At 50.3% G+C, this 27,895-nt stretch overlaps 1 protein-coding gene across 1 annotated transcript; it reads left to right on the forward strand.

Annotated features, from left to right (window-relative positions):
* The first annotated feature begins 17,814 nt into the window (after positions 1-17,814).
* Positions 17,815-26,789, forward strand: NAGK (N-acetylglucosamine kinase). Its single transcript, XM_065929493.1, has 10 exons — positions 17,815-17,958; positions 19,967-20,051; positions 20,206-20,304; positions 21,066-21,207; positions 21,985-22,095; positions 22,781-22,893; positions 24,113-24,200; positions 25,138-25,235; positions 25,748-25,826; positions 26,461-26,789. The coding sequence occupies exons 1-10, from the start codon at positions 17,930-17,932 to the stop codon at positions 26,649-26,651; spliced, it is 1,035 nt and encodes a 344-aa protein (XP_065785565.1). The 5' UTR covers positions 17,815-17,929; the 3' UTR covers positions 26,652-26,789.
* Positions 26,790-27,895: the final 1,106 nt, after the last annotated feature.

Raw genomic sequence — 27,895 nt, forward strand, 5'->3', positions numbered from 1 at the left:
TCAGGTGGCTGAGTTAAGGAGCTTCCTAGAGACAAGTCTTCAATAGGCTCTACTAATTGCCTCAGGCTTGTCTTCAGCTACCAGACCTGAGAGGGCCTGGTTGCAGGGTGAGGGAGGGAGATGTGTAAGGGTGTGAGGCTGGGGAATGGCAGGAAAGAACAAGGCAGGGAGAGAAAGCACTCTGGGACTTGGCAAACATCGCCCGATACCCTTACGGATGTCTCTGTCTCTCTCTGTCACACACACACACACACACACACACAAGAGCTCCTGAGCAGGGTTGTGGGGAAGCAGCTGGCTGATGGAGGTCCAGTCAGGGCTGGGAGCTCTCTCCAAGGAGAGGAGGCCGCCCCATGAGCCCAGACAGCAGACAGCCCTTCACGCTCGCTAGGCCCTTACTCATCACAAAGCCCTGGAGTTGCAGGCAGAGTGTTTTCCTCTTGTGACTCAAGCAGCTCCAAGTGGTCTCCCATGACAGAGTCCTGACTAGAAGAAAAGGGACTCTCTGACGAGCCAGCTCTCCTCCCCTCCCAGTCACAGGCAAACTGGGCTGAGTTGGTCTCCCTAGTCTTCCTGGCACCACACGCCTCACCACAGAACATCCTGTGGTGGTAACCAGTGCCAGGAAAAGTGAAAGTGTTAGTCACTCATTTGAGTCCGACTGTTTGCAACATGGCTCCTCTGTCCATGGGATTCTCTAGGCAAGAATACTGGAGTGGGTTGCCATTCCCTTCTCCGGGGCATCTTCCCCACCCGGGGATCGAACTTGGGTCTCCTTGCATTGCAGACTAGTTCTTTTACTGTCTGAGCCACTAGGGAAACCCAGTTAGTGCCAGGGAGAACTCCAATTAAGAGGAGGATAGCAATGATCATCACAGCGTCAGCCACCAGAACAGAAGTCCAAACACTTCTGTCCCCTGAATCTTGGTGCTGGAGTTGTCAAGGAAAACACGACACAGTCCAGCCCTGAGTGGCCTTTACTCAGGTGGAGAAAGAGCAAGGGTAGCTTCTGCAGTGGGCCTTGGCCCCTCATGGACCGCAGGTGGCCCTCATGGCGGTGCAGCTGATGCGGGCCGGTTGGCCTGTGTGTGCCCCTCTTGTGTGGAAGCAGAAGGACCCCAGCCCTTCCTTCCTGTTTGAAATAATGAAAGCTGGGGGTTTGCGGGAGGGCCATGGATGTAAATAAAAGCAGACAAAAGGAGCACAAACTGAGCTGCGAACAGGAAAAGATGTTCCCACGTGAGGCGATAAGCCCGGCACAGGCTGCGTGGGCTTTTTCTCTCTTGGGGCGGAAATGTTCTGGGCCCAAGGCCTGTTCTCCAGCCCAGTGAGGGTAGAAAGACTGCACAAGAGGATGCCTTTCCCACCAGATACACTGCCTCTGGATACCTACTCTACAGATATTTGTCTCTCTCACACACACACATGCCCCACTACCACCACCAAGCCCTCTCCTTCCCGTTGTTCTCATACGGAACACTTTTGCCTCCTATGCAGGCCTCCTCTACATCTGCACACTTCTTGTGGTCTGCATATCGTCACTTCCTGCCATGGGCAGAGTCAGGTGCTTCCACTACAAGGAAATGGAGATCTGGAGGCTGAGGGCCTGCTGCCAATCACCCCTGTTCCTTCCTAACAGACCTTCTGTTTTGCTTAGAGCCACCATGTGCCCTGCTTTTCAAATAAAACAGGAGGTATGGTCAGCAGGGCGTGACTTAGTGTTTCCAGATCCCAGAACCCTTCCCATCCCTGCTTCCTCCCCACCTTTTAGTTGTAGGAGGCACCACAGAGTTTGTTTCTCGCAACTCAAGTCCTAACTGCCCCCGGGGGGAAGGTTACCAGGGCCCCAGCTTCCCCAGCAGCAGCTGCGTCCAGGTCCCCCTGATTGCTTACTCTCTCTGAACGGAGAGTCAGGGGCGTCTCCATTTCACTTGCACAGCCTAACAAGTCCTCAGACCACTGGGATTAGACTCCGGGCTGGGGCCCAGGCTGCGGCAGTTTCTCAAGCGCTCCCATGGTGCAGGACACCCCCCTGTTTGCACAAGGCTTCCGCAGGGCAAAGCCAGGATGGGAACCACTGCCCCGGTGGGGTGAAGTGCCCAGGAGAGCCCAGGGTGCTGCAGTCCTGAGGCCCCACCTGCTCAGGTAGTCCAGCGGCCATGGTGGCTGAGGAGGGGCCGGCATGTAAGCTGAGCCCGCCCAGTCCTCCTTCTTCTTCCTCCCCTTCTTTCCAACTCCTCCTCAGCAGAAGGCTTCTCCCCTAAGTTTTCTTGGCCCTACTCCCAGTCCCAGTCCCTCATGGCCCTGGGACCCTACTTCTCCCAGCCCCCTGCCCTGCATAGACCCTCCTCTCTCAACTCTCAGCGTTCTTCCTGCCCCTCCTCTCTGCCCATCCAGTTTCTACCAGTCTTTCAAGACCCTTTGAATACTCCTCCTCCAGGAAGCCTTCCTGAGTGCTCCAGCCCATCCTAGCTCCCATCTTCTCTGGCCTCCTCTTCGCACCTGGAGTCTGTGGTCCTCACCAGGCTCATTTACTGCCTCCTGGTGACTTTTCAAGAGTTGACGCCTTGCCTCCCCAGCCAGTCTGTGAAACCCATGCCTTCCTCTCCCCACCTCGCCCCCTGCCCCCCTGTCCCCACCCAGTCTGATCAAAACCTGGGCGAGGCACTTAGAGAAGCTCTGAATCCAGGGCCCTCGTTGCCCCTCCCAGCTCCACCTTCTCCCCTCCCCACTCCCAAGTTTCAGTGAGGGACCACTCCTAGGAGGGTCCAGAGGGAGTCAGGTTCAATGGGAACACACAAAGATGCAGCTGCGGCCACTGGGATGGATACCCTGGGCAGAGGGCTAGATTACTTCTTAATTTCCTCCCAAATTTAAGTCTCTGAGCCCCCCACACAGCTGAGCTGCCATCCAGCCAACCCGCCTCCTTGCCCCGCCACCACGCTCCGTGCCCCTTCAGGGTGGGCGGCAGCCGGTACGGGAGTCTGAGACCACAGCCAGAGGTCAGTGAGAGGCCAGGATGAGTGTTGGCCTGGTTTGGGGGCTGCCGGCCTGGCCAGCCATGCAGCAGTGGGCAACACTGACAGCAACGGCAAGGCAGAGCTACAGTGCAGGTCTCTGCCGGCCAGCCCCGCGATCCCGCGGCCCCCAGAGCTGTTGTCTCCACCACCTTGACAAGAGTGGAGGAGGCAGCTTCTCCCCGAGAGCCTCAGGGTCACGCTAGGGAACAGGGTGTTACTGTTTCAGAGGCTGACAGGCGATAAACCGCAAGACACCTCACGCACTCAAACCCAGAAATTCACGTACCCAGAGGCTGCAGGATCCACAGAGGCGCCCAGCTGCAAACATACAGGCATGGGGGGCTCACTCACAGACACACAAACAACCAGGAAGGACCCAGGCTGACACAGACACCAGATGCACACAAGTATACACGCTCACACAGGCCCGCAGACAAAGCTGCACGGGGAGACAGACACAGGCCCCATGCCTGCCGTCACCCTGAGACACCGCAGTCCACTCCAGTGGAAGGAAGCCTTTGGCTGGATTGGTATGGTGACTATGGTTTTGCTCCCCGACCACCTCCCTTCCTTTCGTCCACCCAACCTCTCCCAGAGACCACCTGTGGCGGAGCCCGCTAAGCTTCTCCTTCTGGGCCTGCGATGCTCCCTGTCCAGGACTTCTGGGTTTGGGAAATGAAAGACAAGGTCTGAAGCCTGCTCTGGCATATTTGCTGGGGTCTAGAGCCTGCCCTTCCCACAGAGAGGCGGTGCGCAGAGCGGGGAGGCCTCCAGCTCTCCCCAGGCCCAGCCCTGCCAGGCCTCCCAAGTCTGGGCTGAGAGAGCGTGGTCCAGGGTGTCCATCGTCCCCATCAGCCTCTTTGCAGTCCCATCACACCGTCTGCCAGTGGCTCCTCGCGTCAGAGCACCCGCAGGCAGCGTCGCCTCTGGCCTCTGGGATGCAGCTTCCAGGCCAGTTCTCTGAGAGAGGAAAGGAGCCTGGCAGTGGCTTCTCTGGTTTCTGGCCACCCCGTGGACACGTCGGCTGAGCTGAGGGGCCCACCTGGGGAGGCCCAGCCATGCCGGACAGCGGGGTGGGTTTAGCAAGCTGAGTTGGTCAAGGAGGTTCTCACTGAGGGCTGTTCCCAGGTCTGGCCTGTCAGATATCCCCTCAGCTGTGGGGTCTCCCTTTTCCTCCCATCCGCATCACACACGGACAGCACAGTGGAACCCTAGCTCCGCACTCTGTCTACAGCCCTCTGCTCGGGGTAGTCATGAGCTGCCTCCTGCTCATGTAGATCAAGATCACCTCCTCCGAGGGGCCCTCCCTGATCACGGACTGAAGCAGGAACCCCAACCCTTTTCTGTTTGCCTTTCCTCTTAGCACTTTCCTCTACCGCGTCCAGAGTTGTTGTTTACTGGCTCTTTTTGGTCTCTCCCACTAGAACAGAAGCCCCTGGAGGGCAGGGACTTTGGCCTGCTCAGTCCTGGAATCCTCACCTCTCACGAAGTAAACACGCAAAGCACGCAGTAAACATGCTGAAGGGATGTGAGCAGGTGTGTGCACGCACACTGACACACAAGTCCTGGATGACGAACTGGTAACACGCACCACACACGTTTACACATACTACACATGTGTATGCACACACCACACACATGTACACACACCACACGTGCATGCACACATCATGTGTGTACACACTACATGTGTGCACACACAACACATACACGCACGTGCCACACATGCATGCACACAGCACACGTGTTCACGTACCACACATGTGCACACAGGCACCACACACGTGTACATACATGTGTGCACACAGCACACATGTTTACACACACCACATATGTGCACATAGGCACTGCACACGTGCACACACCCCACACATGTGTACACAGGCATCACATATGTGTACAAACACCACACGTGTATGCACACACCACACATCTTTACACACACCACACATGTGTACACAGGCACCACACGTGTACACATACCACACATGTATGCACACAGCACACATCTTTACACACACCGCACATGTGTACACAGGCACCACACGTGTACACACACCACACATGTATGCACACAGCACGCGTCTTTACACATACCACACACATGTACACATGCACCACACACATGTACACAGGCACCACACACGTGTACACACACCACGCACATGTATACAGGCACCACACACACTAACTCTCGGGCAGAGGCACGCGTACTCCCGCGTCTCACTTGGCCCAGCTGCCCTGAGCCCAGGGGAAGTGTTATCACCCACACTCCACAGTGCAGGCAGCCTCCAGCCAGACTCCACTCAGCCCTCCTGCTGCTAACTCAGGCTGACACGCCGGTGGCACGTGGGGCTTCTCGTGGAAGCTGCGGCAAGCCCACTGCCACTGTGGTGGCTGCTAATTGGCTCTGTGTTGAGCCCTGGGTCACCGCTCGGTCAGCCATGGCTGATACCTTCTTCCCACTTGTCTCAGGAAAGGCGCTGCTGTCCCCTCTGCTTAGGCCTCAGACAGCCGCTGAACCGCACATGCCCGGCCACGGGGGACCGGCTGGGCCAGTGAGTCCTGCTGATGGTGGCTCCCGCCCCTCACCCTCCTGAGAGATCGCAGAGATGGCTCAGCGCTCAGGACTGGCCTGGGGGATGTGGTGTGATGACAAGGGTGTGAGGAGCGCCCCAAGCCCAAACATCTGTGCAGGATGACCTGTTCAGTGTCTGAAAAGCCACTGTTAGAGGGACAGACCTCTAGGTCCATCTTTGCTCTCCCTCATCTGTTCAGTTCAGTCACTCAGTTGTGTCCAACTCTGCGACCCCATGGACAGCAGCATGCCAGGATTCCCTGTCCATCACCAAATCCCAGAGCTTGCTCAAACTCATGTCGAGTTGGTGATGCCATCCAACCATCTCATCCTCTGTCATCTCCTCTCCTCCCACCTTTGATCTTTCCCAGCATCAGGGTCTTTCCAAATGAGTCAGTTCTTCTCATCAGGTGGCCAAAGTATTGAAGTTTCAGCTTCAGCATCAGTCCTTTCAATGAATATTCAGGACTCATCTCCTTTAGGATGGACTGGTTGGATCTCCTTGCAGTCCAAGGGACTCTCAAGAGTCTCCTCCAGCACCACAGTTCAAAAGCATCAGTTCTTCTGCACTCAGTGAGGTTCTCCCTCATGGTTTCTCTTAAAATGTACATCCCCTAATGGGAGTGGGTGGGGAGAGGAAGCCCCACAAACTGGAGTACTACAGTCGATCTCTGCTGACATGCATCTGTCAGGGTTCATACAGATGCTCCTGGCACCCCATTTCCAGGAATTTTCCAGGGGTTTTCCAGGGATTGAGTAGAAGCAGTTGCCCAGCCTCTTGCCGTCCCCAGCATTAGGGTTCTGGGGACGATGAAGTGGCTTTTTCTCAGCCAAGGCTGGAAACCTCAGTGGGAGCTAGTTTATGATGCTCCTCTCAATGAGGCAGTGCCCAGGCCATGAGAAAGCTTAAGACTTGGCCTCCTCAAAGGGGTACCTACCTCATGCCCACCTTTCATGCCTCCAGAGCCCAGCTTGGACCCCTTCACACTTTCACCAGGACCCAAAGTCTCCCATCAGTTTGGAATTAGAATACCTCTCACTCTGTAATCCATCCCCAAATCCTGCCTCCTCCAGGAAGGACCCTCCTGCTACTCTGGCCAGATCTTATAACCTTTGTCTACATCCTTGCCCCATCCATCCTACTCAAGGGATTGCAGAACTCTGGGCATATTTGCGTGATAGCATGCCTCTCCTGCCTTTCACCCCCTCAATGCCCCAGCTCAGGGGTTCATGACTGAAAAAAAAAATCCCATCTGGTCATCCACTCCAATGGCCTCTTTTGATAAACTCCATCACTCAGAGAGAGGCAAGATGCTGGGGAAGGACCAAAAGAGGCTCTGGGCAACACTTCCTAGGCCGGTCATGCCCTTGCTCTATGTCTAGAGAGCTGAAAGCCACATTGCCCTTCCTCCTTAGGAGTCAGAAAAGGCTGGAGCCAGCCAAGGTCTTCCTGAGCCAGTATTTGGGTAAAGATTCTGGGCTGCCCCAGAGAAGGAGGTAAGAGGAAGGGAAGGAGTGGAGGAGGGCAAACCCCACCTGGCTAGGCCATGGCTTTGTCCATCTTCTCCAGGCCTTTGGCCTCCAGCAGAGATGATCAGGCTCTGGGAAATGGTCCAGGGCTGCTGGTGGTTCCAGCCCAGAGGGAAGCAAAGTACACCTGGGACTATAGGGTGAGGCGGGTTGGAGAGTTGAAAATCCCAACTTTTAAATGCCAGTGGATGATTAGAGAGAAAAAGAAAGTAAATAGAATAGAAATTACACTTCCAGCTGGATTACCCTCTGAGATTACTGAGCTGGAAAAGGCCTCCAGGACCATAAAATAGATGACCCTGTAGATCAATATTCTCTTCCAGCGTTTTCAAACTGGAATTAAGAGAAAGTGTGTGTGTGTGTACATGTGTGTCTATGTGTGTGTTGGAGGGGCAGAGATATTAGGCACCTAATACCTCTTGTGAGGTAAGACTTCCTTGGTACAAGTGTCAACTACAAATTGGTATTTGCCATGGGTGCTTGCCATCTACCTCTGTGAAGGTTAAATCATGTGTTGCTGCTGACCTTCAACACCTCCTGAGAGGAGTTCATGGTGGAGAGCTGAAATGAGACACTCTGTTCTCCAGGAAAACCTGCAGAACAGATCTTTGGATAGATATTCTCAGGACTGATATTATGAGCCCAAACCGTGTGTCTTCTCATATCTAGATAAGCTCTAAAATCCATCATGGTGACACTGTTTCTTGTGGCTAGCGAAGGCTTCACGAGACTAGCAGAAATCTGGAAAAATAAATGCTTGATTGCACATATTCCACCTTTGCCAAAAATCACATATATATACCTGTGAGACTGTCAAGACTAGCACCATGACAGGCGCCCTGAACTAGGAGTAAGTTTCAGTTTCTCCCGAGGGTAGGGTAATTATCTGCCCTCAACAGGACACCAGAGACCAGCTAATCAGTACGCACCCAGTAAACCTCCGAGATGGTCCCCTGGAAAGTCCCGCGCGCGCGCAAAAGTTTGTACCAATAAAATTGCTTTGCAAACATGTAACCAATCCGCTTGCGCCCACTACCTACTGCTTATGTTTGAAATCGAGCACCTTATAAATGTGCGTGGAAACTGGGGCTGGGGCTCTCTGACTTTGCACAACTGCATTGTTTGCAGCAGGGGCCCCTGGCTCGAGTCTGCAATAAATTTCCCTTCCTTTGCATGTTGCATCGTACTGGAGGTCTTCTCTTTTCCTGCTGGGGGATTCGGACATCGGGTATAACAATACCGACTTTCCCCCCACCCCCTACCTCTTTGGAGCAGTTTCCCAGATCTATCTAAGGTGCTATCTCCTGGACTGCAGTCCTTATTTTGCCTGAAATAAAGAAACTTGTAACTCTCACGTTATGATTTTTTTTTTTTAAGTCAGCACAAGTATCCTTGCTTATTGAACCATTAAACAGGATGAAACTGGTTGTTCTCCTTTGGGGCTTTTCTGAGCCTTAATGTATTGATGGGCAGCAGGACTCCCCAGGAGAAGGGTGGGGCAGGAAGACTAAAGAGGACTCAGTATTCTGAGGGACCACGGGAGCTCTTTGTTCTGGAAGTACCAATGAACATCTCTCGAGGAAACATCGTTTGGGAAACAATGCTGAATTGATCTGTGGGACAAATACCTTGTTCTCTTATTCCCAGTGACACGTAAATCCTACTCTCTTAAATTATTGGCAGACAATTTTATTGAACTGAAAACTCAACATTTCTCCTCCTAAAGACTCCTGAGCCATATAATCTGTCATGGGTCACTGGGGCAACTGACAGAGTTGCCCTAAAACTCCTCTCCAGGAGTGATTTTTTTTTCATAGAGTGACCAACTCATCCTATTTTTAAATAAGATGAAATCCCTCAGTCCTGAGCAAACCAGACCATTGGTCTCCCAATTTCTTAACAGATATTGAAATAGCAGGGATTGGCTCCAAGGAGATTGGCAGGCGGGGCATCATGAAAGGTACTGTTTTAACTGTTTTAGATGTTGCAGGAAAGAGTGTGGGGCATGAGAGGATGGTCACTTCCCAGGTCTCAGATGAGTCCCTAGGACTAGGTTCTTGGCTTTGCACGGGAAAGAATTCAAGAACAAGCCATAGTAAAGAGAAAGAAGGTTTATTTGGGGGAGATACACATTCTGCAGACAGAATGGGGGCCATCTCAGAAGATGAAAGAGGCCTGGAAACATGAGGTGGTTAGTTTTTATCGGCTGGGTGATTTCATAGGCTAATGAGTGAGATGATTTGTTATTGCTGTGGTTTGGTCACTCAGTGGTGTCTGACTCTCTGAAACCCCGAGGATTGCAGCACACCAGACTCCCCTGTCCTTCACTATCTCCTGGCGTTGGCTCAAATTCATGTCCATTGAGTCAGTAGTGCTACCCAACCATCTCATCCTCTGCTGCCCTCTTCTCCTTTTGCTTTCAATCTTTCCCAGCATCAGGGTCTTTTCCAATGAGTTGGATCTTTGTATCATGTGGCCAAAGTATTGGAGTTCCAGCTTCAGCATCAGTCCTTCCAATAAATATTCAGGGTTGATTTCATTCAGGATTGACTGATTCAATCTCCTTGGTGTCCAAGGGACCCTCAAGAGTCTTCTCCAATACCACAGTTTCAAAGCAACAATTCTTTGGCACTCAGCCTTCTTTATGGTCCAACTGTCACATCTGTACATGACTACTGGAAAAACCATAGCTTTAACTAGAGGGACCTTCATCAGCAAAGTGATGTCTCTGCATTTTAATATGCTGTCTAGATTGTTCATAGCTTTTCTTCCAAGAAGCAAGCATCTTTTAATTTCATGACTGCAGTCAATGTCTGCAGTGATTTTGGAGCCCAAGACAATGAAATCTGTCACTGCTTCTGTTGCCCACCAAAATCTTGGCTTTCTTTGCCCACAGAAGCTGAATAAAAAAACAAAGAAAGTTTGAAGGAAATAGAAAGGTGCCTTTAATCCTCAGCCGGTGGAGGAGGGGAACACAGTAGGCTCATGCCTCAAGGACTGTGGGCCCCCTTTCCATAAGGAGTCTAGGGGCTTTATATAAGATGAGGGCTAGCAGTCCGGGGTCTGATGAGGAACGAAGGTGTAAGGATCTGGTATTCTTCCTATTGCATTGTTTCCAACACAGTCATAGGCTGGAGTCAGTAACTCAGTAATTGAGTCTGGCAGTCTGGTGGCCCTGCAGTCTTCTCTTTGTAATTCAAACAGAGAAAAACAAAGAGTGGTGATCTGTGAAAAGACTGCTATAAAGGTAAGCACCAGATACAGGGTGTGGTTAGCATAGAGTCAAAGGATAATAGGTGCAAAAGGTGGTTCATTCAGAGTTAGGGGCAGAAAAGCAAATTTAGTAACAGACTAGAGATTAGGAACAAGTGAAAACTAGGAATGTTCAGAAAAAACAAACCCTGGTAGAGGACTGGGACAAACTGGGAAGTAGGAGTGAAACCACTGGCTTTACATGTGACAGACTTCCTAGAAGAAGTTCAGCTCACAGCCCTCCTTCCACATACACTTATTTCTGGGGTTCCTCTTGTACCACAGTATCAGGAAAGGTACCAGCTGCTGCAAAGTCGAATGATAAAGCTGGGAATTCTATAAGTATTTGAGCAGCTATCATGATCCATGTTTGATCCCTGGGTTGGGAAGATCCCCTGGGGAAGGGAATGGCAACCCACTCCAGTATTCTTGCCTGGGAAATTTCATGGACAGAGGCGCCTGGCAGGCTACAATCCAGGGCATCACAAAGAGTTGGACACGACTGAGTGACTAACACTTCACTTCACTTCACGACCGAGAGCATGTACCAAGTGCTCCTAACCCACGGAGAATCTGGCCCGTCTGGTAGAATGGAAAAGGCTTGGAGTCAGAGAGAATTGGTTCAAACCCCATCTTGGCCCCTGACTTCTGGAGTCTCAACCTCTGTTAGATTTTTCTTATCGGGGATTTTGTGGTCAGGGGATGCGATGCTGCTTCTCTTCCTCTGTGATTCCTGTATGCAGCAGACTGCAGGGAGAGTCCAGGTGCCAGGAGAAGGAACCAACCTGCCCTGATGCCTGCCAAGAGGATAGGTTTCAAAAGTGGCAATGTGCTTTGGGAAATTGGATGCTTCTTGGGAATCTCAGGAGCTGTTAGGAGACTGGATGCAAAGGAGCAAAGACCCTCATGGGAAAATCTCAGATCTCAGCAGATACCTGGAGCTGCCCTTACCCACAGCCCCCTGGCCCTCAGACACAAGCGTGGGAAAACAAGAGGAGGAAGGATGAGAGGTCAGTCAGTCTAAACTGAAACCTGAAATCACTTTCTCCTGTAGGCGGCTCGATTAAAAGTGGAGGGTTGAGACAGAAATTATGCTTAGTTGTAGGAAAATAGGTGCATTTTGAACCCCTGAGTCTGTAGTCTCTAAAAAATGGACCCATTACGCAGGACATGCTTTCACATATGTCCTTCTGCACTGGTGTACACAGACCAGAGACCACCATTGCTCTCACACACGGCAAACATCTATCCAGTGTGTGCTGCTAAAGGTCTAACAGCCAGCTTTCTGGGAAATACAAATAACAACAATGTGATTGGTACCTGTGGCTGATTTCTGTGCTGTAAATACTCCCACCGTGGTAATTTACAGCTATCAATGCCATATCACTGAACAGTTAGAAAAATATGCACAATTAACTCTTTGTGAACTAGTGCGGGCCAGCTCCAGCACAACGGGCAAAGTTCCATTTGTACACCTATGCACCCACTCAGAGGTACCTAGATGTGCAGGATTGCTTAGGTTCCTTTGAGAATTGAAATGTTAATTCTGTACATACACTAATATAGAAACATGCATAAAGATACAATCTCAAATACATGCCCTTGTAGATGAATTTAGTTACTTAGAACATATACAAATATGTAAATATATACAACTCTACATATAGATCAATACAAGCCAAAACATGCATATAAACACATATAAACACCCTCGTGCCTAGGAAGAGGGAGTAAACCAACCTGATTTTCTGGGGTAGTTGGCTTGACCTAAGGCCCCCCTTTCAGAACCGCGTCAGATCAAGGCAGAAGAGACTTGAAAGGCAGACTGTGTACAATCATCCACTCTTGCTTCTTTGGACACCTGACCCCTTCTGAATTGTTCCTGGTGAACCTACAGGTGTGGAAGAGCTCTTGCCTTCCAGCTACCAGCCTCAGAGTCCCACCTCCACCCTTAGTAAGGCAGTCCCTCACCCCTCTCTCTTCCCCGGTAAGAAGCCAAATCCAGCCTGTCTCTGCTCTCATCGTAGAACAACAAAGGACAAGGTCAGCATGATCCCCAACCTAACTTCAATCCCTTCCCATGACTTCTGTCCTGCTCCTCCTCACTTCTTGTTCATCTCTTGCCTGAGTCATTGCCCCAGCTTTCTGAGTATCTTCCTGCTCCAGGCTCTTCCCTCCCATTTATCCTGCTATAAGGAACCTGCCAGAGTAATTATCCTAAAGCACAGTGCTGAGGTCACACATGCCGTGATAACTTCCCAATGCAGGACACATCAGGGCTCGATCCCTCTGAGGCCCCCTGACCACTTATCCCGCACCCACTTCCCCAGTTCACAATTTCACTTCTATTTTCTCCAAACGTCTTCCTCTCCCCAGTTTGTTCTGCAAAGCGTCTCTGCTGCAGAATCTGCTCGCTTCCGTCTTTAGTTCACAGTAGTCTTTACTACCTCTCCTATTTGTGGTAAGAGTGCTTATAGTTCATAAGTACTCTTAAAACCATTCATGGACCTCCTGTTATATGCCTGATACTGAGGTTAGCCCAAGAAATACAGTGCTGAGTGAAAACACATGTGGTTGTGCTTTCATGAACCAGGTCAACATACCCTTTTGAGTATCTTGGATCCTCAACCCCCCTGCTCCAAAACCATAAGCGGATTTGGGAGGGAGGATATTTTTCCACTATTTTACCTGACCCCTCCCCCACTCCTCAGGAAATATGGCCTCCCTGGAGTCATGGGGATTAAATAGAGAAGACAGAATGAAACTGGCTTGCAGATTCTTAGAGGACTTTACCAATCTTGTGAGCATCACAGGAGCAGCTGCTGGGGCATTGCAAGGCCAGTACAAGGGGCACTAAACCTTTATAAAGCTATATAGTCGTTAACACTTGTCTGCATTGCAACATCTTTATTTCCTTCCCATTACAGTAACTACCCACATCCATTTTAAGCAACATCTTTTATTTGTGTGAGCCTAGGCTAATTACTTTGATTTCACAGTTTCCTCATTTGTAATATGTGGTTAGAAATCTGATATTTTCATGGGGTTGTTGGAATGATCAAATGAGATAAAGATACATAAAATAACTTTATAGAACTTTAAAGTACAACACAAATGTATAGTCATTTATTCAACACAGTTTTCTTCTTTAAATCAATCATATTTCATAAATAGGTACTTAACACCTTTGAAATATTCTGGCCCAGATGGCTAGGAGACAGGATATAGAATAGCACAGTGCTAGCGGTAAAGAATCTTTCTGCCAACACAGGAGATGTAAGAGATGCAGGTTCAATCCCTGGGCCGGGAAGATCCCCTGGAGGAGGGCATGGCAACCCACTGCAGTATTCTTGCCTGGAGAATCCCATGGACGGAGGAGTCTGGTGGGCTACAGTTCATCAGGTTGCAAAGGGTTGGACATGACTGAAGCAACTTAACATTCATGCACATGCAGTAGAAATGTGAGTCACATATGTAATATTTAAAATTTCTAGTAACTATATTTAAAAAAGATAAAACAGACTGGCAAAATTTATTTTAATATCATTTTAATTCACTATCTCCAAATAATATCAACATGTCACTTGTGTAAAAATTACAGGAGATACTTTTATATTGTCTTGGTATTAATCTTAGCTGTCCTGTATTTTACACTCACAGTGCATCTCATTTGGACTAGCCACATTTCAAGTGCTTAATAGTCACATGTGGCTACTCTGTTGGACAGCAGACAGTAATTAGCAAGGCCAATAAAAATTAGTTAAGATCTATGCAGTACTTTATGATTTTCACAACCCTTTTGATACATAAATCCCGTGTAAGTCTGAGTAGGTGGCTGTTTAACATCTCCATTTCATAGATGAAAAGAATCAGCAATTCTGTGTACTTTGCTCGAGGTCATCCACTAGCAAATGGTGAACTCAACTCTTATCTTCAATCATTTCTTGTGCTTCCTTTTCTAACAAGAAATACAGAGGGAAATTTTAATATCATCATATACATAGATCCAAAGGCTCATTGTACCAAGGCATGAAAAGGAACAGTTCTTTCAAAATCTATCTACAATTTCCTCTTCAAAAATCCTGCCAGTTTAATCTCACCAGAATATTTTACTTCCATTATCCTAAAAATGTGTGCTTTGGATAAACACTTTCCAGGTCTGAAGTACTATGGATGTAAATGATACAGGTGGGCTTAAAAAAATCCTACCTGTCTCTCAGATACTCTCTATGATGTAGGGGTCTACTTTTAATTACTCTTAGGGGTTAAACTGAAGTGTTTCAGAGTACAAGATAGGTAAGAAGTGAAAAGACTCCTCTTTTCTAGTTTTTTTTTTTCACTGTTTAATGGATTTATTTATTTTTTCCATTTATTTTTATTAGTTGGAGGCTAATTACTTTACAATATTGTAGTGGTTTTTGCCATACATTGACATGAATCAGCCATGGATTTACATGTGTTCCCCAAACTGAACCCCCCTCCCACCTCCCTCTCCATCCCATCCCTCTGGGTCTTCCCAGTGCACCACCCGGAGCACTTGTTTCATGCATCCAACCTGGGCTGGTGATCTGTTTCACCCTTGATAATATACATGTTTCGATGCTGTTCTCTCTAAACATCTTTTCTAGTTTAAAAAGCACATATGCCCCAAATGTTCAAAGCATAAACAGATCCAGTTGGCTGTCAGGGGAAGAGGCGCCTAGTGCTGGCTTTCTTTTATAAGATCGGCAGGCATGTCCGGGAGATGGGGGTGGGGAATTTGGGATAGGTTAGCTTGAGAACTGCCCTGCGAAGTCCCTCTCCCTAGACTGATGTTCTTGAAGAGATGCCAATGGCTGCTGACTGCCCTCCTAGCCCAGGTTGCTTTCCAGAACCGCCTGGAGATGCCCACGGAGGCGCGCAGGTGCCCCGGCTTGACTCCCAGACCGGACTAGTATTGTCCCCTTCCGACCTCCCTTTCCCTGTCCCCATCCCTATAAAGAATGAGAGCTCATTCTAAATTCTAAAGATCTAAATGTAAGACCAGAAACTATAAAACTCCTAGAGGAGAACATAGGCAAAACACTCTCCGACATAAATCACAGCAAGATCTTCTATGACCCACCTCCCAGAATATTGGAAATAAAAGCAAAAATAAACAAATGGGACCTAATGAAAATTAAAAGCTTTTGCACAACAAAGGAAACTATAAGTAAGGTGAAAAGACAGCCCTCAGATTGGGAGAAAATAATAACAAATGAGGAAACAGACAAAGGATTAATCTCAAAAATATACAAGCAACTCCTGAAGCTCAATTCCAGAAAAATAAACAACCCAATCAAAAAATGGGCCAAAGAACTAAACAGACATCTCTCCAAAGAAGACATACAGATGGCTAACAAACACATGAAAAGATGCTCAACATCACTCATCATCAGAGAAATGCAAATCAAAACCACAATGAGGTACCATTACACGCCAGTCAGGATGGCTGCTATCCAAAAGTCTACAAGCAATAAATGCTGGAGAGGGTGTGGAGAAAAGGGAACCCTCTTACACTGTTGGTGGGAATGCAAACTAGTACAGCCACTATGGAGAACAGTGTGGAGATTTCTTAAAAAACTGGAAATAGAACTGCCATATGACCCAGCAATACCACTTCTGGGCACACACACTGAGGAATCCAGATCTGAAAGAGACACATGCACCCCAATGTTCATCGCAGCACTGTTTATAATAGCCAGGACATGGAAGCAACCTAGATGCCCATCAGCAGACGAATGGATAAGGAAGCTGTGGTACATATACACCATGGAATATTACTCAGCCGTTAAAAAGAATTCATTTGAATCAGTTCTAATGAGATGGATGAAACTGGAGCCCATTATACAGAGTGAAGTAAGCCAGAAAGATAAAGAACATTACAGTATACTAACACATATATACAGAATTTAGATAGATGGTGGCGATAACCCTATATGCAAAACAGAAAAAGAGACACAGAAGTACAGAACAGACTTTTGAACTCTGGGGGAGAACGTGAGGGTGGGATGTTTTGAAAGAACAGCATGTATATTATCTATGGTGAAACAGACCACCAGCCCAGGTGGGATGCATGAGTCAAGTGTTCGGGCCTGGTGCACTGGGAGGACCCTGAGGAGTCGGGTGGAGAGGGAGGTGGAAGGGGTGATCGGGATGGGGAATACGTGTAACTATATGGCTGATTCATGTCAATGTATGACAAAACCCACTGAAATGTTGTGAAGTGATTGGCCTCCAACTAATAAAATAATATTTAAAAAATAAAAATAAAAAAAAAAGAATGAGAGCTCAGTGGTGGCTGGAAGGTAACAAAAGGCTTCTAAAACCTGTCAACAACAAATAATCAGTCGATCTAAGAAAGAAATGGAAAATTTTACTCGAGCCAAATTTGCCGATTATAACTCAAGAAGAGCATCTCAGAAAGCTCTAAGAATTGTTTCACCTGTTAGAAGTCGAAGCACAGTAATACAAATTTTTTGAAAGACAGCTGTACATTAAATATTATTGACAGTTTACAGAATCCATATCTAAGTGCCATGTGACCCTCTATCAAGAATGAGTGTTCTTTAAGAAGTCGTCTTACTGACGCCAGAATTTTGCTCTTTATGGTTAAGCAGGTATTTCTGCCGAAGGGGAGGTTCACAGAGGCTTGGTCCATGCCTAACGCAGATACGCAATGCACAATAGGTGGGGGAAGAGGAGGCCAAAGGGCAGATAAAACCTTGAAAGTTTACATTTTTCTTGCCAAAAAAAAATACGAGTTTTATTTTACAAACCAAATCTGCTAGTTTGCCTGGCATACTACAGCCTCCAAATAGCCTCCACAAAGAACCCAACTTTCTCTGTAAGACAGTAAAAACTGAACTAAGCTCCCTTCTCGGCTTACAAGGACAACCTGGAGAGCTTTCTCGGTTTCCAGCCCGCTTCTAGTTACTCTAGGTTACGAATATTCACACAAGCGAAGTGTAAAGTCTGCGTGGGTACTCATGGGCGCACGGTGTGACTCTGCCATCGCCGGGCATGTGTTGGGTTGACCAGTGCGATAATTCTTTAAAACCTCCAGTGATCCCCGGTCCCATATCGCGAGGCTCTGCCCCCGACCTGCGTCACGGTCTGTTTCACCTAGTCTACGTGGCGCCCAAGCCTTGCGCATGCGCGAGGCGGAGCTGCCATCAACTTCCGGGCAGAGAGGGGCGAGCGAGGCAGTGACGGGTCTGGCCTGAACACCCCTTTCGGGCTCCTCCACTTGGGATCCCGTATCCGTCTCCAGAAGCAGGGCCCAGGAGGTGGGGAGGAGGCCTGCAGGAGCCGCCGCGGACTGCACTTACCCAGCCGGGCGCGCCAGCCAGACGGGCCGCTCCGGGGCTGGGGGCGGGCCGCGGCGCCACGCCCCACGCACGCGCACGGCGAGTCAGCTGGACCGCACCGGTGTTCACGTGACGCGGGGCGGTGCCTTGCGGACTGGAGGGAGGGGATCGCAGCCGGGAGGGCAGCGAGCGGCGGGATCAGCGGTGGCGGCAGCTGCAGCATGGTTACGCTGTACGGGGGCGTAGAGGGGTGAGTGCGGTCCGGAGCTGGGAGGCCGGGAGGGGCGTCCTGGGCCACTCTCTGGCACGACGAGAGCGGGTGAAAGGAAGGCCGTAGCCGGGCCCGCAGGCTGGTGACCTCCCGCCTCAGTGAGGGTTCGGCCACCTGGGCTTTGGGGCCTTGAGGAGGAGTGTGTGCAGGCGCAGCGGTGCCCTTGGGTGCGCGGTCGTGTACTGTGCAGGCACTGTTTGCCACGGCCACACCCCGGGGTCCCTACTTTGTGTTTTGTGGCGGAAACACGCCCCTTTCTCCCACGAAAGACCCACTCCATCCGAGTTCTGCTGGAGCAGCTCTCTGCCCCCCCCCCCCCCATTCCTGCTCCCGAGAGTTTTGCAGAACAGGTGTCAGGTGTGAAGTTGCTGGACTGGGGGTGGGGAGCGGGAGTGTGGTGGAATCCGGAACTGAGCTTTGCCAGAAGGTATCTGGGATTTAAGGGACATCACAGGTGGCGCAGTGGTGAATCCGCTTGCTGCTGCAGAAGAAGCATTGGATCCCTGAGTTGGGAAGATTCCCTGGAGGAGGAAATGGCAGTCCACTCCAGTATTCTTGCTTGCAGAATCCCATGGACAGAGGAGCCTGGTGGGCTACAGTCCCTAGGGTTGCAACGAGTCAGAAGCGACTGAGCGCGGGGACACAGACAGACACACGACCTAAAGCTGGGGTGGTGAGAGTGTAGCCTGTCCTGATGTCTGAAACCCCTCCATTTTTTTCTTTTTTTTTTTTTTAATTCTCTCCGTTCTTATTGGCACTTAAGGCTCCTCACCCTAGATCCAGCCCTCTTGTTCTTGCATATTTCCTGCTGGGAAGCTTGTCTGCCAGACTTTTTGTAATAACTTTTCTCCTCCTTATCACCATGGGCAAGACTCTTGCCCTGTCTGGGCTTCAGTTACCACATGTGTGAAGTGAGAAGAGCGATGAATAGAATGATCGCCAAAGTTCCCTGCCCGTGACAACATTCTATGATCTGGGTGTGTCAAATCAGAGTAGAGAGTGGCTTTTGTCTGAGCTAGAGCATTTTTTAATCTGAGCTTGGACGACGACTACAGCAGTCACATCTCACTGCAGACACATACATGGACCCCAGAGTCTTTTCTTTCACATGCATGGTTATGATCGGTCTCTCCTGCCCTGTATCTATTGCAGTTTTTTAAACTAAGTACAGAAGTTTGTGTTCATACTGGTCATATTCATGTGTAACATATAAACTTTTTTTCCAGTTCTTTGGGGACAGTGTACCACCTCATGCATTAACTACCCCTTGAAACTTCTTGTCATCTTTGAGTTTGATCAGCAGGTCTTCAGTGTCCTCTTCTGATAGTCCTAAAAGTACTGATTAATAAAGAAACATACATCACACCACCACAGACCTCCCTCCAAACTACCGTGTCCCCGCATTTGACCATTTAGTTGCTTAAGCAGGTATTAACTCTCCCTCCCATCTGGTCAGTGTCTCTCACAAGGGTGCCTTAAAGACCTTGGCAGCTGAAGCTGCTAAAGGCAACTTGTAGCTATTGTGAGAGAAGTAGAGACATGCAGTTCCTTTTATCTACCTGTGCTGGGTGTGAGGGTAAATAAATGATCCAGAGCTTGACCCCATGGAACTTGGAGTCTAGTGAGAGGCAGACAGGAAAACAGCTTAACACACTTTTAATACAGAGGAGTCCGGGGTGAGTGGGGTGGGGAACAGTGACACGTTTGAACTAATGGCGCTGTGGTGGCTGGCCACACATCAGAGGTTTCAAGGGCAAAGGGTCTTGGAGAAAAAGTAAGATGCCCCCTAGGGAAGCTGAATGGGAACTGCATTTCGGAAGTCCAAGAGAATAGCAATCACCCAGCCACAGGAAGGTTTGGGAGTGGTAACTGGGTTTGTTAAAACTATCTCCCTCGCACTGGGCTCTGCCTGTGACAAGGACTGCACAGGTTTAGCTCTATCTGCAGGTTTTTGAGTTAAGACTGAGTGCCCCCTTGTGTTCTCTAGGGGAGGCACACGATCCAAGGTCCTTTTACTCTCAGAGGATGGGAAGATCCTGGCAGAAGCGGATGGACTCAGCACAAACCACTGGGTAAAGGCCACACTGAGGGGACGAGTAGGCTTGATTGTGGTTTTATCCTCTGTAACTCCTGTTAAGGTGGTGGCTGGGGGCTCACTTAGCAGCCTTTGGGGCAACACAGGTCATGCACGCCTTTGTAACTCCTCCTTCCCTTGATTGGGGCCAGCTGATCGGGACAGACAAGTGCGTGGAGAGGATCAACGAGATGGTGAACAGGGCCAAACGGAAAGCAGGGGTGGATCCTCTGGTTCCTCTCCGAAGCTTGGTGAGTCTGGGTAGCGCTTGGGAATTAGGTCACAGCAACCCTGAGACAGTGAGTTTGAACTGGAAGAGCCTGGTGACTGCAGAGGGAAAGACACATACATTCTTGTGGCTGCATTGTCACCTACAAGCCACAGGATTGGAAGAGCAGAGGGCTTTGGAGAGCCTTGAGGCCTTGATTTGAATGCCAGCTTTGTCACTCAACATCTGGGTGACCCTCGGCACGTTACTTGTCTAAGCCTCAGTTTCCTCATTTGGGAAATGCAGATAACAGTAGCTACCTCAGTTGCTGGGAAAGTAAAATGACATGATACATCCAAAGAGGTTCGCACAGAGCCTGACGCATGAGCGCTGGTTAAATATTAGCTCGTATTCCTGGCTCAGAGCTTACTCTAAGGTCGCTGAAGCTCTGGCTTCTCCCTGGACGTGTTCGTGAGATGTCCTGCAGGCATGGCCAAACCCCATGCATTCCAAACCAAGCTCCTCTCTCCTCCACTTGCTCCTCTGCCTGGTTTTTCTAAGGGCACTGTGTCCTTCCCAGCTCCAAACCTGGCAGTGTTGACTCCCTTGTCTTGTCCATGCTCCGACCCGGTTCTTGCAGCCTCAGCCTTCTGCTGAGACTCTGTGGGGTGGAAGGAGGACTGGGCTGCATGAACAGGGAAGGCCCAGCTGTAGAAAGCAGGGGCAGTCATCAGGAGGGGAGGGGGTTGAGAAAGGAGCTGGGTCTGGGCCTCTGCTTGCTCGCTCACCTCCCGCGTGGCCTAGGGCCTATCCCTGAGCGGTGGGGATCAGGAGGACGCGGTGAGGATGCTGTTGGAGGAGCTGAGGGACCGATTTCCCTACCTGAGTGAAAGCTACTTAATCACCACCGATGCCGCCGGCTCCATCGCCACAGCTACGCCGGATGGTGAGGAGGTGGAGGGAGGGGTGAGGTTGAGAACCGGTTTTCTTGGGGAAGCCCCTTAGGTTTAGCTGGCAGAACTTGACTTGCAAATGTCTGGGGAGCAGCCTCCACCATGGCCCCCACTCCTTTCATTAGCAGAAACTTGTTAGAGCAATGACTGGGCAGAGGAGGGAGGGCAAGAAGGGTGTCTTCATAGGAAGTGAGAAAGGAGTCAAACACGGGAGTCCACTGCAGAGGAGGATTGGGCCGTGCAGTGATGAAGCTGACTGGGGGCAGCGACCAGTGCTGAAAAGACACTGGGAGGAACTCTATGTTGGGAATGTAAAAGCTATGGCATCATGAGATGGCCTATTTTGCCAGCTGTACCATCTTGGAGAAGTTACGGAACTCTCTGAATTCAATTTCCTCATCTGAAAAATGGGGATAATTGTCTTCTTAAGGTGGTTTAGGGTCTTGAATGAGTAGCGTCGTGTGAACGGGGTCTCACACAACCCCTGGCACGGCAGGGACTCGGTAAAGCAGGTGGTCACTTGAAGGCTGGCTGGGCAAGGAGACGCAGACTCGGGTTCCTCTTTGGAGAAGGGCTCTCTGTGACTGGAGTTCTTTTGAGACCCAGGCCCTCCACCTTGAGGCAGGAAACTAGCTTGGCTGGGTTTTCTTTACAAAGCTGGGTGGTGATCCCTTTGCTTGGGGCTGGTCTCTGTCCTTTCTCTCCTCAGTCGGAAGCTGGGAGCTCTGTGCGGAGCCTCGGCCACGCTGAGCCTCCTGTGCCCTTTCCAGGTGGGATCGTGCTCATCTCTGGGACGGGCTCCAACTGCAGGCTCATCAACCCTGACGGCTCTGAGAGCGGCTGTGGTGGCTGGGGCCACATGATGGGAGATGAGGGCTCAGGTGAGCTCACGCCGACTGGGCCTGTCCCAGGGTCCTGGACCTTCCCTCTCTGCAGCTCTCCATCTTCCTCTCCCCTCAGCCTGAAGACCCCTGGGGACTCTTGGGGGGACAGCGCCTGAATCTGAGCACAGGGTAATGACTAAGAGTTCGTTCAGAGATGCAGTTGCTGGGTGAGTGGCAGGCCCTGCTCTTCAGCAGTAACTTGCACCCTGGACTCAGATTCATGCCTCAGCATCATAGCTGTTGCTTACCTCTGTTGACCTTTGGAGGGAACTGACACTATGAAGGTGAAGGCCATGGATGTCAGGAGATGCATGCTAGTCTGCTAGTGGGAAAAGGGTATAGAAACTCCTCCCACCATCACTTCTTTATAGGTAGCAGGTGTAACGTTTTCATGAAGGCTGTTATGGTCTGGTTCCTGGCAGTGATGACAGTGGTTTGAGGGGCAGCTGGCTGACCCAGCCTTTATTTGGGGATGGGAGTGGAAGTGACACAGCTTCACTTGTTCTGTCTCCTCCTCCAGCTTTCCCTTATGTGGATCAGGTACAGTTTAATTAAAGGACCCCAGACTGGGAATCGGGGCACCTAATTCTCTGTAATACCCAACCCTGTCTAGACCTGAATTTCCTTCCCTGTGAATTTGGGGAGATTGCCCTATCTTCTTAGTCCTCTCTGCTCTCTGCAGCCTACTGGATTGCACACCAAGCAGTGAAAATAGTGTTTGACTCCATTGACAACCTAGAGGCGGCTCCTCATGACATTGGCTGTGTCAAACAGGCCATGTTCAACTATTTCCAGGTACTTGCACCCAGTAAACATGCCCGTGTGAATAGGACAGTGGGAGACTGAGCAGGAGTGGGTTCGGGAGAGGGACTGGGTGGGCCAGGGGAAGTCAGGGTGAATTGTGGGTCAGAGCTGGAGGATGGAGAAGTCGTCAGTGGGGACAGAATTCAGAATGAGGTGGGTGCTGCTTTCCCCGAGTGTCAGGCATGAGAGGTGGGGCCAAACTAGACTTCATCCTTGGGCAGCTAGACTCTGTGGGGAGGTGAAGGCAGATGCCATTTTAGGCTGGAAGGAGAGGTGCAGGGTGAGATTGGGAGCCAGTGCACACAGACCCAGGGGCAGCAGATTCGGTCTGCCCAGGTACGCTGGACTATGAGCCACCTCTGGCCTGTATGGTCAGGGAGGAGAGTGGTTAAAGAGGTGGGCAGGAAGAGTCCTTGGGAAGGTGCAGCCTCCCACCCAGGGTGGCAGGGATTGACTGTCCTAGTCTAGGCTGTGCTCATTTGCAGTGGGTTAGGACACAGCTGCCTTTAGCTACACTAGAGGTGGATGTGGGGAGGAGAGAAGGGAAATCAATTTATTTGATAGGCATCTCTCTGGCTGAGGGCCCTGTGAGCAAGCAGGGGTCTCACCTGACTCAGCAGATTGGTTCTGAACTCCACTAATATGTCTGCTCCTCCTTCTCTTATCCTTTAGTCATTAAGGTTACAAAGATTAATTGACAGGGTGTGTGACATGCTTAACATGCTCAAATTTTAGCACCCTCCCCACACTTCATTTTAGTAATGTTGTCTACGGAGTCCCTCGTTCTTTGGGACCTTCAGAGGCGTCACAGGTGTGTAAGTTTGTTGTGGTAGAAGATGGACCTGTGGTGAAATAAACGTGTGGGGAAAACAAGTCAGTTTCTTTTCGATCTACCCTGTGACCTCTAAGGGAGAGGTGCGGTGAGCAGTAGTCGTTAGCACCTGAGGAAACTGCAGAGCACGCTTTGGTGAGACCAGACTGCTCTGCGTTGTGTTCCAGCGACCCCTAAAGAGCAGTAGATGCCATGCTGGGGAAAACAGAGAACTTTTCTCAAACGACGCATCTTAAATCCTTGTGCTCTCTCAAGCTTAAACAAATATTACTCCAGCTTTTCTAACAGCAGAAACAGCAGGAAGGCCACCTGGGTGGGCAGACTGGGAATTTCCCTTTGCCTCTGCTGACTGTCTTGTGTCCTCTCTCTGTCTCCCAGGTGCCAGATCGGCTAGGAATCCTCACGCACCTGTATAGGGACTTCGATAAATGCAGGTTTGCTGGGTTTTGCCGGAAAGTTGCAGAAGGTACTGGAGATGGGGCAGGGTTTTATCCGATTTTGTTCTGCAAAGACCTCCCTTACAGGAGGATGGAGTAGGATTCAGATGGGGATTGGAAGTCAGCTTCCCTTTGACCAAGTGACCTTAGTTTTCTGCCACCATGGGCCTTGGTACTGGTAGGCCATAGGGTGGAAGCAGAAGGATGCTCAGGTTGTGTGGACAGGTGTTTTATGTTGCCTGTTTCTCTTCTTGACAGCTATCAGGGCTCATGCAGGCTGTATGTCTATATCTGAGACATTCATGAAGCAGTTATCCTTTGGGCCAATCTATAACTTTCTTTTTTAACCGGTGATACCCAGAGGACGAGGGGATCACAGAGAGGTTAGGCACATTTGGTTAAATATCAGAAGTTGAGCGAGGTGTCATGTGTCTGCACATTGCTTTTTCTCCACTGTACAGGCCATACTCCCTTAATTTCGATTCCTGCAGCCTCAGGGCATTTTAGGGCCCCCTTAGATCCTGCTGGCCTGAGGCCCTTTCAGAGCAGAGCCAGGAAGGGACTGGGCTGGCCAACAGCAGACTGGAGGTGGGTGGCGGGCCCTGGCAGCAGTACCAGCTATGCTCAAATTCTGGCTTCCCAGAGCTGAGAGACCCTCAGGGACAGACTGAGTGACTCAGTGAAGTTAGAGACAGACCAGGCACCGGGGGCTCCTTTCTTGAGTGCCTGGAGTGAGCCCCCTCTGTGCAGGACACTGTTCTAGGGTGGAAGTTCCTAGCGGGGGGTGGGGGAGTGAGGGCGAGAGGCCCCCCCGGAGGCTGGCCCCCACCCATCAGCAGGCGAGCCTCGACTCTGACTGAGCCCTCGGCTGGCCATGGTACTCCTCCAGGGCTGCCCAGCAGCAGAGGAGAACAAGACGGCAGCTCCCTCGGTACTCACTCGCTCCATTTCCTCCTCCCTGCCCAGGTGCTCAGCAGGGAGACCCCCTTTCCCGTTACATCTTCAGGAAGGCCGGGGAGATGCTGGGCAGACACGTTGTGGCAGTGTTGCCGGAGATTGACCCGGTGAGTTGAGGGGGAAACGGAGGTTGGGAAGCTGCTGACCCACATCCGGCTCTTTCCTGTTAGGATGAGGTTGTCCCTTCAAACTCTGTGTAAACTGGATACAGCTCTAAAGTAACTGAGGATATGAGGAAAATTCTGTGGGAAGTCTGTAACCAAAACAGGGTTTGGTTCAGTGCCTGCCCTTCGAGGCTGGTCCCGTGGTGTTTGTATATGTAACAGATTGGTTGACTGTCGTGTCATGCTGTTGCTTCTGGTTCAGTCCTGCTTCTGTCCCTTCCCCTCCCTTCTCTTTCCTTGCTCTCTGTTGCTCTTTAACCCATTGTTCCTTTTCCTTCTTTCCTTTGCCTTTTTAAATCTATTTTCCTCCCTTTTTTCTTTTTCCTTGAGTCCACCTTCTGGCTCTTGGCTAGAGGGAGAATGTCTAGGGTAGGTTGGTTTGGTCCTAAGAAACTGCCCCCTCTGGCATCAGCGAGGCTTAGTCGCCCCCAATTTCCATTTCTGCTTTCCGCCAGGTCTTATTCCAGGGAGAGATGGGCCTTCCCATCCTGTGCGTGGGCTCTGTGTGGAAGAGCTGGGAGCTGCTGAGGGAAGGTGAGCATAGGCTGGGGGGCCCTGTGGGGATGGCCAAGGGCGAGGGATGGGGCTGGAAGGCGGGTGGCCTGGGCAAACTGCCTGCCTCAGGGAGGACTTGGGACCTGGGCCCCGAGGCCTGGACAGGCTACTGATGTCTCGGGCCAAGACCCTCAACCTTCACGCTTCCAGGGAGCCTTTTTTCACTGTCCCATCCAGCTTCCTTAAACTCTTAAAAAAAGTTCTTTTACAAAGGATTTACTAAATAAGCCCCACCTTTTAAAAATTAAAGACAGATCTAACTTGAAGTTGGAGCTTCTGACCAGCATGTCGTGACAGCCCAGTCATCATAATCCTACCTAGAAGGACAGAAGTGTGCCTTCTGCTGCCTCGCAGCTTGTGTAGGTGGCTCTGTGGTTTTCATGACACTGCAGTAGCTCTAGGACCCGACGGAACCCCCTGGCGGCAGGGGGGCCGTGGGCTCCAGGATCCCACAGCCATCCCTGGGCTCCCACTACCGGCTGCACCATCTGTGAGGGGTTTGGCAGGTGGCTCCCCCACAGGAGGCCTCCGAGCCTGGGCCTCTTCTCTCCCTCCCTGTGTCCCCACCTTTTTCCTGGTCTCTTATCTCTGTACTCTGCATTCTTTCCTCCAGGTTTCCTTTTGGCACTGACCCAAGGCAGAGAGATCCAGGCTCAGAACTCCTTCTCAGGCTTCACCCTGTTGAAGCTTCGACATTCCTCTGCCCTGGGCGCAGCCAGCCTTGGGGCCAGGCACATCGGGCACCTCCTCCCCATGGACTACAGTGCCAATGCCATTGCCTTCTACTCCTATACTTTCTCCTAGGGCACCGGCCCTGGCTTTATCCTCTCTAAGCAAGCCCAGTGGACATTGGGTGCTGGAAGGCAGGAGGCTTTTTCTCCTTTTCATTTTTTTTGTAAAAAAGAAACACATATAAAAGAAAATAAATGCACTTTAACCACTCCTCAGCTGGATTGTTATCAAGCACATTTGCTGTGTACATCCTCAGCTTACTTGCCAGCAGGTATCCCAGAGGGCTCTGAAATGGTTTTAGCTCGGGGTTTAAAGCCCACCGCTCAGGTGCTTGACCTGTGCTCTGCAGTCTGCTCCCCACGCGGTTAGATAATCCATCTGTGTGCTGCCCCCGCCCCTCGTGCTAGAGAGTGATGTGCTGTGTGGCTGCCAGTTCACCTGTGATCTCGATTTTCTCCTGTCAAACTGGGTAAAAATCCCTTCCTGACCATGTTTAGTGGAACAAAGTGTTCTCCATGGGGAGCATCACCAAGAATAACTTTAGATACATCATAGCCTCTCTTGATAGTTCCTATAGGATTTAGGGGACAGGAGACAGTTCTAATCTAGGATAATTGTTACCTCGCTGGATTTGGTACTTATAGGAAAACAGCACAGTTTGCAGTTCTTCTGCTTGAAGGAGTTCTGAAGAGGTTGTGAGAATGGCTGAGCTCCAAGGCCAACTAGACGCAGCTAGGGTGACGGCTGGCCTGGCTCCCATTACAAGATGACACTTCCTATTTGTCATGTGGCACCGGCAATGAACCGCTGAGGAGCAGACATGATTTCCTGTCCTCTGGATACTGCAGTTTGATAAAAACAAGCCCAGAGATTCCTGTTCTGTCCATGCTGCACAGAGAAGACTGAAGACAGAATCTTGAGCTAGAGTGGCTGCCTCTCTGGGTGTCTAGATCGTAAGCTGTTAGAAGGCATGGATCATGTCATAGACATCAGCTCTCAAACTTCTGTGCATCAGTTATTGATGAGCTTGTTTTAAACTTAGATTTTTCCCCCTTTCATAAGCTGATTCAGTGGGTCAAGGATGAGGTGACATGGTGTTTTCATTTCTACTAAATACTTCGGGTAATTTCTGCTGCGGAGGTCCTGGATCTGCCCTTGAGGGAGCTCTACCCAGTAACTTTGGCGTTCTGATTAGGCTTATTTCCCAAGTCAGATGACACTGTTAACTTCACTGTCTAGAGCAGAACTGTGGTGGCTTCAGTCCCATCAGCCTAGCTCAACACAGTAAGAACTCAAGCCAACTCCCTTCTGGAGGG

This window comes from Muntiacus reevesi, chromosome 3, assembly GCF_963930625.1.
Source record: "Muntiacus reevesi chromosome 3, mMunRee1.1, whole genome shotgun sequence".
Lineage (NCBI taxonomy): Eukaryota > Metazoa > Chordata > Mammalia > Artiodactyla > Cervidae > Muntiacus > Muntiacus reevesi.

Coding starts and splice junctions, on each gene's coding strand:
- NAGK (XM_065929493.1), top strand. CDS start 17,930: ATGGTTACGCTGTACGGGGGCGTAGAGGG. Junction 21,208..21,984: donor CGCCACAGCTACGCCGGATG/GTGAGGAGGTGG, acceptor TGCCCTTTCCAG/GTGGGATCGTGCTCATCTCT. Junction 24,201..25,137: donor TTGCCGGAAAGTTGCAGAAG/GTACTGGAGATG, acceptor CTCCCTGCCCAG/GTGCTCAGCAGGGAGACCCC.